At 36.1% G+C, this 20,335-nt stretch overlaps 1 protein-coding gene across 2 annotated transcripts in view; it reads right to left on the reverse strand.

Annotated features, from left to right (window-relative positions):
• Positions 1–20,335, reverse strand: part of UGGT2 (UDP-glucose glycoprotein glucosyltransferase 2) — a 184,373-nt gene that overhangs the window by 123,939 nt on the left and 40,099 nt on the right. For both annotated transcript variants that reach the window (XM_014864866.3, XM_070520046.1), the window contains exons 8-10: positions 18,627–18,727; positions 11,150–11,249; positions 8,950–9,010 (exon numbers count right to left, since the gene is read on the reverse strand). In XM_014864866.3, the coding sequence (XP_014720352.3) occupies positions 8,950–9,010; positions 11,150–11,249; positions 18,627–18,727 (262 nt within the window). The remainder of the gene's footprint in view (positions 1–8,949; positions 9,011–11,149; positions 11,250–18,626; positions 18,728–20,335) is intronic.

A 20,335-nucleotide genomic window follows, 5' to 3' on the forward strand; every position in this document is an offset into this window, starting at 1 on the left:
GGACCAGTATTCTCTCTTTTCTGTGTGTAAACTTTTTGCCTATATGTTTTGTAGGAACTATACTCCTTGGTGTGCACGGATTAGATGTTGTGGCAGTGACATACTGCCAGGATGTTCATGTGCCCAGTCCATGTTCAGTAACACTGCAAGGGACACTCCAAGATTTTCTGACCTTCCAGTCATAACCACCCTCCTCTCCAGGGTTAGCGCTCCAGTTTGTTTAGTTACCTTCCACACACCCCATGTGGTAGTGGCTAACATGGATTACCAGTCCAAACACATTTACCTGAGATTAATAATGTGAGAGCCATTACCATCCTTGTCTTTCAGTGTGTTCCAAAAGAGGCAGCTAAACAAGATGACCCCATACAATGTCATGATTATTTAGTTTACTGATTAAACTTAAGGTTTCTTGCTCAGAAATCAAAGCTTGTTTCAAAATTGTTTCACTGCTAATTTCAAATGATGAGAGGTGGAAAGGGCAACGGCAGCGGGTGGCCCAATAGCCCTGAGCAGGCTGGAGCAGCGGGTGGCCAGCACAGTTACAGAGCAACAGTCCACGACACCAGCCTGTGCGCGTACCCACATGGAGCAGGTCCACATTGCTCTTTTAATTTTTCAGAGTATTCTTGGCTATTATTCCTTGCCTATTTTTTCCACACGAATTTTTCGACTCATCTTGTCAAGTTTCAGAAAAAAAGAAACTCTTGGCATTGTTATTAGGTTCTGATTACATTCATAAATTAACTTAGAAGTGATTTCCAGTGTACAGTAACGTAATCGTCAAATACAAGAACACGTGTGTCTTTCAATATGCCCTTATGGAATGCTTAAATTTTTCCTTACATACTTGGTAACTTTGTTCCTAGATAGTGCTTGTGTTGCTGTTGTAAATGGAGTCTTTTCTTACATTATATCTTTTAACTAGTTGTTAATGGAGCCTATTGATTTCTATGTATTAATTGCGTAACTTATTAGCTTTTGTTGTGGACTAAAGTGTGTCCCCCCCTAAACTCAAATGTTGAAGCCCTAACCTGCAGTGTGACTGTACTTGGAGAGGAGGCCTTCAGGGAGGTGACTAAGGTGAAATGAGGCCATAAGGGTGGTGGACCATGTGTGTACAGAGGAAAAGCCATTTGATGACACAGCAAGAAGGTGGCCATCTGTCCATAAGCCAGGAAAAGAGTTCTTATCAGAAACAGATTCTGCCAAATCCATGATGTGGGACTTAGGGCCTCCAGAACCGTGAGAAAATAAGTTTTTATTGTTTAAGCCACCCAGTCTGTGGCAGCCTGAGCAGACTAATACACCTTCCTATCTATAGTTTTTTGTTTTTTAGTTGATTCTCTCATACCTCACTTTTTCCCAATTTTTATACTTCTAACATACTTTTCTTGACTAATGTTAACTAATAACTAATACAATGCCCCTAGTATTCTTCTGTTAGCAAGATGCTGGTTTTTAAGCTGAGATAACACAAATACACATGCACACACTTTCAATCACATTAAGGAAGTAGAATCAATTCTCTGATAAAGTGTTTTTTTACAATCAGGAATATGTCTTGAATTTTGTAAAATGTTTTTCACCATCTATGGAGATGATCATACAACTTTACAACTAAGATCTAATCATATTATGACATGAATAGATTTCCTAATGTTGAACCATCCTTGCATTCCTCAGATAAACTTAATTTGATTATATTATCCTTTTAATTCTTTAGTTTTACTATTTTTGTCTTTTAATGTATTTTTACCTGTATTAATTTTTTCTGCTTTCTTTTGGTTTTCTTTATTGCTCTTTTACTAACCTTTGAGGTCCTATACTTTTTTTTATTCTTTCATTTTTACTGATGTAAGATTTTCAGGCTTTTCTCTGAACTTTGTTTTACTTCTGTCCCAAAGAGTCTAATACCGTGTGTTTTTAAATGTTATCAAGTAATACTTCAATTTTGATATGTATTTTTTCCTTCCACTTAAGAGTACATAAGAGGTTTTAACCTCCAAGTGAACTAGTCCTTTTTTCTGATTTTGTTATTGATTTCTAGTTTGATTGCTCTGAGATGAGATAATGTTTTTTTCTATTATATCTACTTTCTGGGTTTTTTGCCATTATTACTCCATAAAAACTTGAAAAAAGGCATATTTTCTCTATTATCAGGATACAAAATTTGTTATACATCCATAAGACCTTGCTAATGTTGCTTGGTCTCCTATATCTTTACTTATTTTTTGACTACTTCATCAATTTTAGAGATGTAATTTCTATTTCTCCTTCCATCTCTGGTACTTTATGTTTCATGAATGTTGCTACAGTATTTTGAGACACAGATATTAATAACTGCCATATTTCCATTGTGCCTTAGTATTATAAAGGGCCATTTGTTTGCTCATTAATGTTTTTAGGCCTGAATTTAGCTTGAGGGTATTCAGATTACTACCCTTGCAACACAGTATTTGATTGGTATACTTTCACTATCCTTTAGTTTTTAACATTCCTGAATTACTTTGAGTTTTATTTCTCATGTATTATGTCTGCCTAACGATCCAAACTGAAAAATTTTGCTAACATGTTAGTTAAGCTTATTCACATTTTATTGATATCACAGATACAGTTAGCCTCAACTGTCATTCTTTCATGCTGTATTTACTCTTTCCAGATGTATTTTTTAAATGTCATTTATGAAAGGTTTTTCTTTCTCTTCTTTTGCACATTAAGTTCTTTTCATACTAGGGAAGATTTATACTTTTGTTCCAATAGTTACTACCAAACGTATTTTCATGTAATACCCTCAGTCATCTCTTTCTTTAAATGATGACTAATGATTCTGTTACAAATAATAATAAAATTAGCTTTTAACCTCTTCCTGCTGCCTTTCCTCCTCTTGCACAGCTTAATTTTAGTCAAAAGTTTTATATTCATTAGTGGTTAACTATGTACTTTTAAATATGTTTAGGCTTCTATTGCTTGACTTTTCAGCTTAATCAAATCCTTTGATTCCCAAGTATTTCTGTTAAGGAAATCAGCAAGTTATTCTGTTTTCTATCTCCCTTCTATTTTTAATAGTAGCAATATTTTGTCATTGTCAGAGTAGGTACTATTTGTCTATTACACTATCACCCATTCCCCCACCTTCTCTTTAGTTTTAATTGTACAATTAACTACATATTGGGGATTGAATGTGTTTTTCTGCCAAAGTTTCTTCAATCAGTTCTTGGTTGGAAGAAATGCCTAAGAAAGTGCTCTCAGGAGCAATATTCCCTGAATTCTTGATGTTCAACATTTCTGTAGCATATATATACATATCTATCCAAAAGACAGCTTGAAGGACAGCTTTTCTTTCCTTAACCATCTTGTAGGTGGAAATCCACTGTTTCTTGGTATTGAATGTTGTTTTTGAGAAGTCTGATGCCAATCTGATTTTCTTTCCTTAATGATCTTTTTTAATAAATGCATAAATAATTCCCTTTATTTCCTATAAAGTTCAATAACCTATGTCTTTGTTTTGATCATTCTTGGTTAATTTTCCCAGTTACATAATGCACCCTCTTAATATGTAGATTTAGGTCTTCTTTGATTTCAGAAAATTTTCTACATGTAGCTTTAAGCATTTGTTCTGTCCATTTGTTTTATTTTTCTATTTCAGGGACTCTAGTATGGGTATGCTGGATTTCCTTTACTTGCCTTTTATTTATCATTTTCTCTTGAATCCTTTCGATTTCTGTTTTTCTTTCTTTGTATTTCTTATTTCTATCCACTACATCTTCCACTGTGTTTTCTATAAGGTCAGTTCTCCCTTGTGCCACTTGAAATTTTAGTTTTTATTTCTGTAACAGTTTTACCTTTTTTCTTCTTTTTAGTGAGGAAGATTGGCCCAGAGCTAACAATTGTTGCCTATCTTCTTTTTTTCTCCCCAAAGCCCCAGTACATAGCTGTACATCCTAGTTGCAAGTCCTTCTAGCTCTTCCGTGTGGGACGCCACCAGAGCAGGGTTTGATGAGCAGTGTGTAGGTCCAGGCCCTAGATCCGAACTGGCAAACTCTGGGTCATGGAAGCAGAGCATGCAAACCCAACCACTATGCCATGGGGCTGGCTCCTGAAATGGTTTTATCTTTACTTTCTATACCTTTGCAAAGTCCTTCCAGTTCTGGTTTCACATTCTCTTGTTATCTGCGCATCACCGCCTATTGTCTGTCCATCTTCACTGAGAGTTACAGTATTTTCGGCATTGGGCATGGCTTCTCCACTTCAGTAAGTTTTCAAGCACACGTCCAAATGTTGTATTACAGGTTTTCTCTGCTTAGTGAGGTTTCTTCATCTACAATGTAGTTTCTCCCTGCTTATACAGTAAGATCTTTAGGTGGATGTAGTAGTTTTACCTTTTGGTTAATCATATTTGAAACACCTGGATTTTCTTGGACCAGATTTTAGCAGGGAAGATTGTTTTGGAGCACAAGGGGCAAAATCAGCTCTCTGCTTCTTGGCTTGAAGTTTCCTTATAGTGATCAACAGTTTAAGTTGGGTCATCTGATGGTCAGTCTTCCTCAGAGTCTCAAATATTACGCTGGTTCAGGGGTTCTGATCACCAGTCACTTTTTTTCTCACTTTGCCACAAGAGGATACTGCCCTTGCCTTTTGGGTGAGCCATCCCCTCTTTTACCAGCCAGGTTTTCTTAAATCTGACACTTCCATACACTCTGCATGACTTCTCTCTCCATCTCCCTCAGCACACGTGCCCTCTCCTGCTTGTTTTAAGTCCTGTCCATACTGTTCATACTCAGAGTGGAGCTCTCTCTCTGAGGATGAGTATTTGCTGCTGATTTCTGAGACTGTCGTTGCAAGGAGCCCCTGCACCTTTCCATTCTTTCCCTCCTCAAGAGTGTAGCTTTACACTTCAGTTATACTGGTGTTGGGCATTTTTCACCACAAATCAACGTTAGAGTTTGTAGGGTTTTGCTTTCTGCCAATTTTGCTAAAAATGTTATTTCATTCTCCTTGTTGCTATGTAGGAGTTTTCCTCATTCTCTTTGTTGCTATGTATGATTTTAAGGAGAATAAATTTTTGAATTTTGAATTGGGCTGCAGTCATATTCCTACTGGAACCAATTGCTATATTCTTAACTGAATAACAAAGTGTCAACTTAGGCCAGCTTTGATCCAAAGTATGATCTGGCTAAATAAAATGAACTATAACCAGCCTCCCTAGCCCAGTTGATAATAAAATACTAAGTTATGCAAATAATAAAGATGACACTAAAATTTAAAAGATCCAAATAATTACTGAAGAAATGAAGGGATAGAGCAAATACTAGGGTTGAGAGAATTCTGGATAATGTAAATAAAAGATATTTTAAAATGCATATTAGAATAACTTTTTAAAAATAACTTTAATCTTCAACTTGTCATTTTGATTGTTTCTACTATTTCTGCCACCTTACAATTGTATATATAAAATATATTCAAAGATTATTGTAATATATACTACATAATTAGTTACATTTTACAGAAGAGGTGTGTAGAAGATGACTTTCTCAAAGTTAGTAATAGTGCCAGCAAGTGAAGTAGAACTTGCACCTTGTCATTTCCTTGATAGCTATCTTATTCTTCTAGTTCTTCTAAGATTCCTAAAATCACTGTTTGTTTTCATTCTATTTCCAGAATTATTTCTGGATTTCTTTCAAACATGGAGGCTTTTAACAGTTTCAAGAGAATAAGACAAAATATGATTTAACAAATGAAAAAGTAACAAAATTTAATACATTTGATGATTGTTACTGTAACCAAGTTCCTAATATAAAGAATCCCAAAATCACAAGTGGCCAAATCTCAGTGGCTTACTATAGGAAACATTTGTTGCTCACATCACATTTTCACAGGTCCAGGTGATCTTCGGCTCTGCTCCAGGGCCTTTTTCATTTCAGGAGCCAGACCAGAAGAGCAGGGACGTGCCTCTTGTGATAGAGAACAGAAGCAAGATTGCAACCAAACCATACAGTTACATTCAAGGCTTCTGCTTGGATATGACATACGTATCTGCTCATTTTATATTAGCTAAGGAAATCACACGGCATCAACCAATGTCAAAGGGGCAGAGAAGGAGACTCTCTGACAGAGAGAAGAGAGTGACTGTGAACAATAACATAATTCATTTCAGTAATTCACATTTTCCATCTGCTAATATATCAACCAAAGAGCTTAAATTTTTTAATAGTCCTTTCCTATGACGTGCTACCTGGTACCTACTAGTAATACCAAACCTTTGGTCATGAAGCACTATAGGAGAAGTAACCTCGTCTCCCCCACTGTTCTACCTAGCTGCTGTCCACCTCTTGAATCATCTTCTGCCTTCCTAGTGAGAAATGAGACCACCTACGTCAATACACCTCAACCAATGCGACTGAGAACTGGGATCACCTGGGCCAACAACTCTCAACTATTACAGGAAATTCTTGTCCAGGAAGACAACGCTATAAATGAATAAAGAACCATTTGCTTCAGGAAATTCTTGCAAACCAATTTTTCCAGGCAAATCTGTAACACTCTGATTTACAAATCTGGACAGTTAACGCAAACAGCTTGCTTAGCAGACAAGTCTGCTCATCAAAACCATCAATTTGTGTTCACCAATCCTAAACTACTGTGTGACAAACTCCACCCAATCTCAAACAATTCCTCACCTTGAAAGACCCAACTTAAAACCAACTGAACAGAGACCTCAGAACCCAAGAAATCCTCTACCCTAACATCCTCCTCCTGAGACTCTAACAAGGTTCTAGCAAGGTGCTGTTCTCCCTGCCTGGCGTTTACTACACTGGGCTCTGCTTATCAACAGGTTTCCCTGGGATTTTTTGGGGGGAGCTGACAGTCTACACCAGACTCCCCCTACCCACCTGGTTTTATTTCAATACATCTCTCTAGCATTTTGTATGTTGTTCTTCTGGAAACAGGAGTCATCAAAGAATTTTTGGAAAATAGGTGACTAGGTCAAATTTCTTAGTCTTCTCAAATATCTTTGTTTTCCAATCATCACCTGGCAAGGTGTTTGGCACTTGAACAAATTCAAAATACTTAAGTTGTTCTGAAATGAACTGTACATCAGGGCACAAATTCTGGCTCTGTCTTGTACCAATTCAGTGACCCAGAAAAAATCACTGGATCTCAGTTTATACATTGGGCTATTAATAACTGCTACAATATATACAACATCTCAAAACTACACATTGCTAAACATAAAGTGTATTTTAGATAACATTTAAACATTCAAAAGTTTTCAATTCAACAAATATTTCTGAGGGAATGCTCTGTGCCAGGGACTGCACTCATTCAAGGCCCTAGATTCAGAGTTTCCTGATTTACTCATTTCTACCAACTGCCACTTCCCCTCTACTTCAGCAACTAGCTCTGGTTGTCACTCCAGGATTATGTTATCACACTGGTCTACCTTTGAATTGATCCCATTTGGTGATTTGGATCTTCAGTCCTTCCAATTATCTCTTTTATTCCTTCAATATCTCCTCTTTAACCTAATGAAAGCCTCCAGCCTCTGGACCCAAAATCATCACATAGAGCAAAGCTCTGACGATCAAGACCACCCTCTTGGACTAGTAAATGAACAAAAAATAAATTTGATTGTGTGAAGCCACTAATACTCTGGCATTCCTTTCTTTTTCCTTTTTCTTTCCCATCCTCTCTTCCTTTCTTATTGTAGGTGGCATTATTCAAACAAATAAACACAGGAGCTCTTACAAGAGAACAATCCATTCAGCTTGAAGAATGGTAAGAGCAATTAGGACAATTACAGAAAGGAGTAATACCAGAAACTCAGTTTTGAAGGATAAACGAGAATTTGTCAGGTGGTCAATGGGCTAAAGAACATCCCAGTTAGGGATGATGAGTTATGATTCCTAATACTCATGCTCCAATGAACCAGGCATCTGCTTCATTATCATCATTGTAGTTGTCTGTCATCATCAAACCAGCTGACAGTTATTGAGAGCTTACTCTGTCTCAGTGTGACAGGCACTCTTGGCTGGCTAACGTACCACCATCCCTAACCTACCACCATCCCTAACCTACTTCTCCAGTTGCCTCAATTACTAGAAAAGTAAACACTAACTTTCCGGTCTCCCTTGCAGCTAGAGATGGCCACTTTACAAAACTGTGGCCAATGAAATGAAAGTCAAACTTCACTGACGTGTTCCAGGAAGGCTTAAGTGAGGATGAATGTGGTTGATACCTTCTTCCTGCCTCTTTCTGCTCTGAATACAGATAAGAGTCTGGAGCTGGTAGTCATCTTGCGACCATAAAAGAAAAGAACCATATCTGCAGCCACCTACTTTGAGACTTCTGTTTATGTGAGAAAAAATAAACTCCTACTGATTAGGGCCCTGGGTATGTGGTACTATTTAACTTTTAAAGCCAAACCAGTCTGATGTGATAAAGCCAGGCAGTGTTCTAAGCACTTCACAAGTATTAACACCATTAGGATCATTTGGGGTTTCAAGGTAATTTAAGAGACCGTTTGGGAGAATTTTATCAAATTACTGATCAATTGTGTCCTGTAAGCTATAGGATTTTAGTAACACTCCAGCAGTGTAAACTTGACTTGGTCCTCACAAGCTTCTAGGCAAAACTAACTACGAGAAACAGAACGGTTAACTCATAGCCTTTATTCTTTATTCTATGAAGAAAACCATACCATGTGGTCAAAAGGTCTGGAGTAGAGAGTGAAGGAGGTTAAGTAGGACACGCGTCAGGAAAGCCTGGCTGGAATCACAGACTGCATGCCACACAAAGGAGACAACACAAAAATGAAAAAAGCTCAACTGTCTTAATAACCAAAAAGGACAAATTAACATTTTCTTTTTTGTATGAAAATTATACATCCAAAGTCTGAAATAGTGATATTAGTGCAACAAATTTTTTTAAAGAGGAATTCAAACAAACCTTTTGATTTTTCTGTATTTCTTCTCTCATATGTTGATTTACAGCAATTCTGGTCAGAGATCTGGGAAAATATTGATATGATTCATTCCTCCTTAGATGTTTAGGACTAATCTATAATTCACTGTAATGTAACACTTTCATGACTGAAAAGTGTACATTCTCACATAGCCGATTTGCCAAGTGGTACGATGGCTTTCCTTTGATTCAGGTGGAATAGAGATTGTCAAAAGTTCATGTGCACTAATTGTATGCAAAAATATTGTCAGAGCTTGTTTACTACTAGATGGTACTCATTTTTCAAAAGCATTTGATTGAAAATGCTATTCTGCGTTGTTTTGCCCACAAAGGAAATCTTTGTATGAAATTACCAACATCATCATATGCGTCAATGCAAACAGGCAATTTTCAGAATATTTGTACATAAAGAATGTTGCTTAACCTGGGATCTTTACATGAGTATATAAGTTCTAAAATACTGGTAATAGTGACTGCACATATTCATTCTTGAAGAGCTTATAACTCCCTTATAATTTGAAGGTAGAGCAGAAATGGTTTTTACTAAGCCTATTAACTGCATTTGACTTGAAAACTCCTCTAAGATGGCTTAATTAGTTATATATATATGCCAATTTTATACACAGATGAAAATGATTTAAAAATTAAGATTGTTAATTCAAAGTTACGCCTTAAGTAAAACTCAAGCAGAAAGGTATATCTTAAACCAATGCACAATAACTGTGTATTATCTCTGAAAATTTGGCAGCATTGGGGAAAAATTACAACTGAAAATTTGACAATACACATTTTTCATTTGTTTAGCAAATATTTCAACAGTTACTGATTGTCTACTGAATGGCTTTAGACATATGCTCAAGCCTACAATTTAGCCATTAAGCAGTGTTAGCATAGTTTGCAAAATTTTTTTAATGACCAACCACAAATTAAGATCAGAGTTTAGCAACAGAACCCCTGAATAGTTGTACTGACTTACAGTCAAAAGAGCAAATCAACAGTCTTAAAACTAAAATTATTTTACTTTATTTGTATTTGATCTAGTGATTTCAAAAGCTACTGTTACTTAACGGCAGTGTGGGTAAACACACATTTACACTCACAGATACATACTTCATGTTTTAGTATTCAAACGCTGACTTCTCAAATTCTTGACTGAGTAAACAAAAATTGACTGAAAAGAGTCATATTAACATACTCATTCTTAATCTGTAAATAAGGTGACAACTTCTCTATTTTCAGAGTACTATTAAAAGGTTCTTGGTATCTTGTGGCCAATTAGGTACTATTTGTTTTACAGAAGTAAAGAAGTCCTAGATTTAAGATTCACTAATTTATATTGTGGATGAATGTACAAAACAGTGTTTGAGACAATAGAGGCCTAGTAATCATCCACTGCTTATGAAAGGATGCTGAGAGCACAAGGATGCTCTGCAATTCCTCTCAACAAAACGCTACTGTTGCACTTGTCACATGTTGTATGTCTTCAAAATAAGCTAACTTATTTTATATTTTACTGGTTGCTTATGAGTTTATATTCTGTCATTCCTAACCAGAATACAAAAGCATCAACATTTTGTTATTTTGTAAATCCTTATAATACCTGGTAACCTGAATTGTATGTTCTGGTTACTTTTAGATATGCAAACTGGAAGATGTGTTTACTGTAACATCCGTATTTCCAGAAGCAATTCAATTAGATATCCAATTGGCAAAAAAGTATTCCAGAAAATATTCCAAACAATTAAGCCATTACTAATTGTTTGGAACCTGAAAGGGCAAGAACATGATTTGCCATACTTTGGTCTATTTAGGATAATACTTTTCTTCATCTTCCATAGAGGAAAGAGAAAAATACTCCTTTATTATTTATTGTTTAAACAAGTTTTTTCTTGGATTACCATGTCTCATTGTTTATGTTTAAATAATTTTTAAAATAAATTACTTTTCCATTCTATTGGCCTCTAATTCAAGTTCTATTTTGTAGTATATACACCCATGTGCACAAGTCACTATTCTGCTCTAGTAAAAAAACCAACATACATAATGAAGAAGGGCCCTGATTTCATAAACACTATATATACTAGAATTAATTGACATCATTATGTTAAATGAAATAGCTAGTTTCATAAAATTTATTTAATGGAAAGAGTTCTGGCTATAATCAAACCAATTAACTTTAGTATACCTGGCTTTTAGGGGGAAGTTCTGCGAGATGTCTTTCATTAATTTTATGGCATCATAAACTGGAGTGGACATTATTTGAGAAGCTGCTTGAAAACTAAGATCTGTAAGAAAAAAATATCATTAAGGAAGTTATAATGTCAGAACTTTATAGACATGTTCATGTAATTTATATAATTTACTCAACCCCTCTTGCCATAATATTCATATACAGACACGATAACATTCTTACTCTTATATTTAGCATTTTTCAAAAGTTTTAAATGGAAAGCTTTCACTTACATCCAATTAAGGTAAGCTTTCCATTTTTATGAATGAGTAACTATCATTTAACGCCTATTATTTGTTTTCCAAAAATTACAGTTTAACTTCAAAAAGATGTATATATATATAAATAAATATAAAAAGAAATGCTGATGCAAAACTATTTTTCTATACTCAGGTTAAACAAAACATGCAACAAGAAGCTTTAATAAAAAGAATAACAGGGGGCGGAGCAAAATGGCGGGCTGAGCTGACCTGGGATTTTCTCCCCTCCAAAATACAACAAAGAATTGGAAAAACTGAATTTCAGAGAATGAATCTAATGTCAACACATTAGAGACCTACAATACCAAGAAGGCGGAGATCATAAACCTTGCTCATGGCCTCAGATGCGCTGGAACGGTAGGAGAGAACATCGCTCCTTCCCCTAGAGTCTGCGATCACTGCCGCGCGAGTCGGGAGGGAGCGGGGGAGGGGCAACGCGACCGGGGGATCATCCAGGACTCCTGCTGCTGATTCAGTGGAGACCCGCTGACGGGGGGGAAGCTTCCGTGCGTGGGGACCCCATAAATCAAGGGCCTTGGGAGACCAGAGAACAGAACTGATCTGAATCCAGATCGGAGTGCGAGAATAGCAGCCCCTCCCTCCCAGCAAAGCCAGTGGACGCAGCCATCTTGCCCCAAGGCGGAGAGCTCAGGACACGCAGCTCTCGACCCCCATCTAGTGGCAACAGGCTGTAACTGCAACCGAATTCTACCACCATGCGAAAAAACCACTCCTCTACCATCCAGCAATTTATAAAAGCCCCTGACCAGAAGGAAAACAATAAAAACATAGAATTAAGTCCTGAGGACTTGGAATTAGGTAAACTAAGTGATAATAAGTTCAGAGCAGCAATAATAAAAAAACTCAATGAGGTAGAGAGAAAGATAGAGGAATAAGCCAATGAGTTCTGGAGTTACTTCACAAAAGAGATTGAAATCATAAAGAAGAATCAAACAGAATTACTAGAGATGAAAAACACAATGAACCAGATAAAACAGAACACGGATTCCCTGAATGCCCGTGTAGACACCAGAGAAGAGCAAATTAACATAATTGAAGATAGACAGGCTAAATGGCTCCAGACAGAGGAAGAAAGAGAACTAAGAATTAAAAAAAACAAGGAAATTCCCCAAGAGACAGTGGATTCAATGAGGAGTAAGAACTTAACGATCATAGGAATTCCCGAGAATGTGGAAAAGGAAAATGGGGAAGAAAGTGTGCTCAACGAAATTATTGAAGAGAACTTCCCAAATCTAGGGATTGATGGAGAAATGTGTGTAGAGGAAGCTTTCAGATCTCCTAGATTTGTCAATGTAAAAAGATCTGCAAGGCACATAGTAGTACAATTGGCAAGAAGGAAAGATAAAGAGAGAATACTCAGGGAAGTAAAAAAAAGCAGAGAATAACCTACAAAGGAGCCCCTATCAGACTTTCAGCAGATTTCTCTACAGAAACCTCACAAGCTAGGAGAGAATGGAGTGACATATTCAAAGCTTTAAAAGATAAAAATCTTCAGCCAAGAATACTCTATCTGGCAAGAATTTCCTTCAGATATGAGGGATAAATTAAATCTTTTCCAGACAAACAAAAGTTAAGGGAATTTGTAACTAAAAGCCCTCCACTACAAGAAATCCTCAAAAAGGCTCTCATACCTGAAAAAAGAAAAAAGGAAGAAAGGGGTCACAATCCACAGACTAGGGAGACCGACGGATAGAACCAGAACAGGATAGCAAATATTCAATTATAGCATTAGGGTAAAGGTAAGGAAACCACCAAAACAAGGACGATCTTATCACTCTAATACAAATTCATAACACAAGTTGGAATAAGACATGAAAATAATTATTTAGGAGGGGAAGAGCAAAGGGTCTAAATTAGTCTAGGCCAAGTAAGTAAGAGACCACCAGAGAATAAACTATATTATACACGAGATTCTAAATACAAACTTCAGGATAGACACTAAAATAAAATACAGAACAGAGTCACAAATCATAAATAAGGAAAAATCTAAGAAACCCAGCATAAGAAAGTGCAGTATTAAAAGGGTAGTCTAAAGCACACAGGAAAAGAAACGCAGGAAAACAAGATAATGAGTGACAGATTGTCAGCATTAAGTCCACATGCATCAATAATCACTCTCAATGTAAACGGACTGGACTCTCCAATAAAAAGACACAGAGTGGCAAATGGATTAAAGAACAAGATCCAACAATTTGCTGCCTCCAAGAAACACACCTCAGCCCCAAGAACAAACACAGGCTCAGGGTGAAGGGGTGGAGGACAATACTTCAAGCTAATAGCAAGAAAAAAAGGCAGGTGTTGCAATTCTCATATCAGACAAAGTGGATTTCAAAATAGGACAGGTAAAGAGAGATGCAGAGGGACAATATATAATGATCAAAGGGACACTTCATCAAGAAGTGTCTATTCACCTTATAAATATCTATGCACCCAACACAGGAGCACCAAGATTCACAAAGCAACTATTAACAGACCTAAAGGAAGATGTTAAAAACAACACAATAATAGCAGGGGACCTCAACACTCCACTCACATCAATAGACAGATCATCCAGACAGAAAATCAACAAGGAAATAGTGGACCTAAATGAAAAACTAAAACAATTGGACTTAATAGACATATATAGATCACTTCACCCTGAAAGAGCTGAATACACATTCTTCTCAAGTGCACATGGAACATTCTCTAGGATAGACCATATGTTGGGAAACAAGGCAAGCCTCTACAAATTTAAAAAAATTGAAATAATAACAAGCATCTTCTCTGATCATAGTGCTATAAGGCTAGAAATTAATTACAAGAAAAAAGCTGAGAAAGGCACAAAGATGTGGAGACTAAACAACACACTACTGAACAAGCAATGTATCACTGAAGAAATTAAAGAAGAAATCAAAAAATACCTGGAAACAAATGAAAATGATAGCATGCCATACCAACTCATATGGGATACAGCAAAAGCTGTATTAAGAGGAAAATTCATCGCAATACAGGCACATCTTAACAAACAAGAAAAATCCCAAATAAGCAATCTTAAACTACACCTAAGTGAACTAGAGAAAGAAGAACAAACAAAGCCCAAAGTCAGCAGGAGAGAAATAATAAAAATCAGAGCAGAAATAAATACTATTGAAACGAAAAAGGCAGTAGAAAGGATCAATGAAACAAAGAGCTGGTTTTTTGAGAAGATAAATAAAATTGACAAACCACTAGCCAGACTTACAAAGAAAAAAAGGGAGAAAGCACAAATAAACAAAATCAGAAATGGAAGAGGAGAAATAACAACAGACTCTGCAGAAATAGAACGGATTATAAGAGAATACTACGAAAAACTATATGCAAACAGAATGGATAACCTAGAGGAAATGGATAAGTTCTTGGACTCCTACAATCTCCCAAAGCTCACTCAAGAAGAGGCAGACAATTTGAACAGACCAATTACAAGGAAAGAGATTGAAACAGCAATCAAAAACATCCCAAAGAATAAAACCCCAGGACCAGATGGCTTTCCTGGGGAATTCTACCAAACTTTCAGAGAGGATTTAATACCTATCCTTTTCAAGCTATTCCAAAAAATTAGGGAAGATGGAACACTTCCTAACACATTCTATGAGGCCTACATCACGCTGATACCAAAACCTGACAAGGACACCACGAAAAAAGAGAACTACAGGCCAATATCACTGAGGAGCATAGATGCAAAAATTCTAAACAAAATTTTGGCAACCAGAATTCAGCAATTCATCAAAAGGATCATACATCATGATCAGGTGGGATTCATACCAGGGACACAGGGATGGTTCAACATCTGCAAATCAATCAACGTGATACACCACATCAACAAACTGAGGAATAAAAAACACACGATCATCTCAATAGATGCAGAGAAGGCACTTGACAAGATCCAACAGCCATTTATGATAAAAACTCTGAAGAAAATGGGCACAGAAGGAAACTACCTCAACATAATAAAGGCCATATATGACAAACCCATAGCCAACATCATACTCAATGGGCAAAAACTGAACACCATCCCCCTGAAAACAGGAACGAGATAAGGAGTGCTGGGGGCTGGAAACGTGCTGGGATATATTGAGGAAATTCTGTTTACAGTTACTCTGCTAGAAAGTGGTATAGAGATGAAGTTGGAACCCTGGTCTGTTAGATTCTACCATCCCACGGAGACTACCCTAACAACATCTTTTTCTAAGCTTTGACTCCAAGTTGATCCACCACTTCACACTGAGAATATGGAAACAAAACTAGCCTTGTCACTGCAGACTGGTTGTTTTACTAGTATTTGCTAAGCTAAGACTCCACCTTTAGTGAAATGTTAAAGGGAAACAGTATGCTTCACTATTAGGTAATGAAAGAATTCAGTTTTAAAATCTTTTCTGACTCTTGACAAAGTAATGAGACTAATGCAATCAGTCAAGGTATGAAAACAACCTGGGGCCGGCTCCGTGGCAGAGTAGTTAAGTTCACACGCTCCGCTGTGGCGGCCCAGGGTTCGGATCCTTGGCACGGACATGGCACCACTCGTCAGGCCACATTGAGGCGGCATCCCACATCCCACAACTAGAAGGACCTGCAACTAAGATATACAACTATGTACAGGGGGGTTTGAGGAGATAAAGCAGAAAAAAAAAAAGATTGGCAACATTTGTTAGCACAGGTGCCAATCTTTAAAAAAAAAAAAAAGAAAACAACCTACGGGTCTGTTGACAGACGATGGATAAAGAAAAGAATATTATTCAGTCTCAAAAAAGGAGATCCCGCTATTTGAGACAACATCACTTTTTTTTCCCCCTTCTTCTGGCCAAAGCCCCAGTACATAGTTGTATATTCTAGTTGTAGGTCCTTCCAGTTCTGCTATGTGAGACGCCACCTCAGCATGGCTTGATGAGTGGTACTAGGTCCACACCCAGGATCCAAACCGGTGAAACCCTGGGTTGCCAAAGCAGAGTGCATGAACTTAACCACTCTGCCATGGGGCCAGGTCCAATTAAACAGCATTTCTTGAGGAAGCCTTCCCTTTCTACTTCCTTCCCTCCCCGCCACCCCAACAGGTTCAGATCTTCCTGGCATGTACCCTTCATACACCATGTACTTTCCTCTGCAGCATTTACAATGGTAATTTTTATATTGTTCTTTTCTTTTTAATGTTCTACCTCGTATTTTCGTTATTTGGAATCAGGACATGTCCCCACTATTAGATGTTTAGCTCTAAACACTGGTTTTTAAAATTATTTATGTTTATCTAAGACCCTTAGAAGAAACAACGTATCCATTTTAGCTCATCATTTCATCTTCAGAATCTAGTATTTTTCAAAATGTCAGGTGGAACCCATTTAGTAGTGAAATCAGATTAATAGGAAATACATTTTCTAATGAAATAGGGTAGAATAAAAAAAGTTTTGCCAGAGTGAATAAAATGTAGTAAACATAAATACTGTATGCTGAAGCTTTTGGTTTTGAGCATATCTATGTATTCACATATTATGCACAGTATGGGTCTTGATAACAAAATATACTTCCTACTGTAGGTCTCAAGCAAAAATTATAAAACTAAGGCTATAGGGACATGACTGACACCTAGCAGACATTCAATAAATATTTGTTGAATCAATCAAAACAAAAAGTACTGATCACTTTCTCTTTCTTGAAAATCTATTTCCTTCAGCTTCCACAACGCGCTCTTCCATTTCTTACCTTTACACCGTGTCTTCTTTACGGCTCTACTTTCCACACGTGGCCGAGCACCACAGCACTCTGCCCCGTGTACTGACTCGGTCACTCTACCACTTCAGTTAGCACCCTCTCCTCTTACAACCTTTATGCTACGATTTTCAGCTTTGTAAATCCTCTCCTTTTGGCTTAAGGACTTTACATTCATTCCACCACTGGACCTCGTCATCTGGATGTGTCACAATCAGTTTAAGTCAATCTTTTTAATGCTGGTCTCATTATTTCTGGGCCCCATATTCAACCTTAAAACGACCTGACACGTTTTATATTATCTCTACTTAGGGTCAAAGCTAGAAATCTTGAAGTCATCTTTGATTCCTTTTATCTCCTAAATATTTGCCAAATCCAGCCTTCTCTTCTACGCCTTCTACCACATAGTTCAAACTCTCATGACGTTATTTCAATGATGTCTTAACTAATTTTCCTGTTTCCAGTCCATTCAAATATATCTTACACAGACACTAAAGAAGTTAATTAAAACTAAGCTGGCTATCTTTGATCTCTGTTTACAAGCCTTCAAAAGCACCCTATCACTTACAATTTTCTAAATTATGAGTCCCTTTGAGAACATTTTGAAGGAGAAAAGGTAGATTGCTGCTTGCCTCCACACGGAGGAGTTGGGGAGAAATAGGGTATGACTGTTAATGGGTATGTTAGTTTCCTTCTGGGGTGATGAAAATACTCTAAAATTGACTGCAGTTACAGTTAAAGAATTCTGAAAATATACTAAAATTCATTGAATGGTACACTTTAAGTGGGTATCTTGTATAATATGTCAATTATATTTCAATAAGCTGCTACATTAAAAAAAAGTTGATGAGATGGGACAAAAGTTACGGATTACCCAAAAATTGACGTTTCCATGACCTATTAAAAATTAAAAATAATAAAAAAGAAAATTACAAACTGAAAAGGACTTAGAGTTTAATTCAAACCAAATTTTGGTCACAAAATATTTGCCTATAGGATGTTAGCACAGAAGCTAAGTTAACATTGAAACATGCAATGGTCTATTAAGATCAAAATTTTAAAGAGAAGAAAACTAAGGTTTAGTCCTGATTTCTCCCGACCTACTACTCAGGATTTTTAACCAGTGTTATAGATTCTCTGAAATGTGATTTAATACTTGAGATGAACGTCTAAGATAAATCATGTATACTTTAAAAATGATTAGATAATATATAACTATCCTTCATATAATTTTAAGTCTTACAAACAAAAATATGATGTGTTTGATGGATAACCTTTTAATTAAATATATTTCCACAAAAAGTAATGTAATAACATATTATTCACATTAATAATTATTTTGTCTATGAAATAACTTATATCATGTTATATAAAAGCTTAACAAAACAGAGATCAGTTATCAAAATGCTGTGTTAAAGTAGACCAAAATACTATACCTTGTAGTTCCCACACTTTCAAAGGAATCATTTCTTTATTACTCTCAATCAGGTATTTTTGGAATGCTGTCAGATTATCTCTAAGATGTGAATATCTCTCTCTGCATTAGAATATTAAATAATGTTAATTATTATCACCTAATACAAATCATTATACAAGCAGTATATTTTTTAAATTAACTCTTCCAAATAGACACAAACTAAGATAATAAAAAACTGCGATGCAGCTACATCCACAGAACTTAAAAATGATGAGGGAGATATATGTCTACTTTTGTTCAATATATAAAACCAAACCAAACCAAACCAAACCAAAATCTAGAGGGATGTACTCTCAATTGTTAACATGCTAACGTTACCTATAAGGAATCCAAGCACGAGGGCAGAATTATTAGTTTTTACGTTACATACTTTTTATTTTAAAATTTTATAAATTAGAAGTACTGCTTTCATAATTTAAAACAAAAGCTATTTTATCATGAAAGACATTGATGCTTCTATACAATCAGAATTTACTCTATTTCTGAAAAGTTCCAACTTGGAAACTTACAAGAACCTTAAATAAGGTCAATTTTGCCTAATGTTAAAACACATCTAGACATCTTTTAGAGAGTGCCAAATATTAATGTACTAGAATGACATTTTACTGTACATATAATCTAAATAATCTTCTTTCTTCTCTCTTGAAATCAAAGTATAGTGCCATTTCAGATTTAAAAAGACAGAATTCTTGGGACTGGCCCAGTGGTGTCATGGTTAAGTTCACACACTCTCTTTCGGCAGCCTGGGGTTCACGGGTTCAGATCCCAGGTGCAAACCTATATACTACTCATCAAGCCATGCTGTGGTGGCTTCCCACTTACAAAATAGAGGAAAATCGCCACAGATGTTAGCTCAGTGACCACCTTCCTCAAGAAAAGAGAGGAAGATTGGCAACAGACATTAGCTCAGGGACAGTCTCCCTCATGAAAATAAACAAATAAATAAATAAATAGAATTCTTTTGTGAAAAATCTTATCTAGCCAGCAGAAAAACTTATAAAACACATATTTTCAACAGCAAAGAGAAGATTTTAAAAAGTGAAATGAAAAATAAATACACAGAACATACACACAGAAACGCATTAATCTTGTATTTAACAATAAATACATACTCTACTCAATATCTTGCAATTTTATTACAACATGGGACCACATTTTGAAAATCAATCAAGACTATAACTGCTCATATAGTAAAAAAGCAATAGAATTTCTTCCAAAAAGAAGTTCACTATGAATTAAATTGACTTCTCCTTTCTCAATATTTTACATTACAGAGTAATGTAAAATACTTACATTAAGTTACATTACATTAAGTTTATAAGAGCTATTATATTGCTTTTCATATTTAATCAAAAGCTTAATGATAATTTTTTCTGCTAAAATTATTTATGTAATGCAGGTAAAAATACATTATTCATACAATACCTCAAAGCAAAGAGTTTTGGCTAAATCAATTGAGTAATTGTATAAAAACTAACTTTGAGTATTTCCTCCTTTAAAAAACTAACATTCTAGGGTTCCAAACGCTTTTTGGATGAGTAATTTATTCCCATAAAAAGTTATGTTTAAAACAGAATAAGGGGGCCAGCCCCGTGGCCGAGTGGTTTAGTTCACACACTCTGCTTCAGCGGCCTGGGGTTTCGCCAGTTCAGATCCTAGGCACGGACA

Source organism: Equus asinus, chromosome 11 (assembly GCF_041296235.1).
Source record: "Equus asinus isolate D_3611 breed Donkey chromosome 11, EquAss-T2T_v2, whole genome shotgun sequence".
Classification (NCBI taxonomy): domain Eukaryota; kingdom Metazoa; phylum Chordata; class Mammalia; order Perissodactyla; family Equidae; genus Equus; species Equus asinus.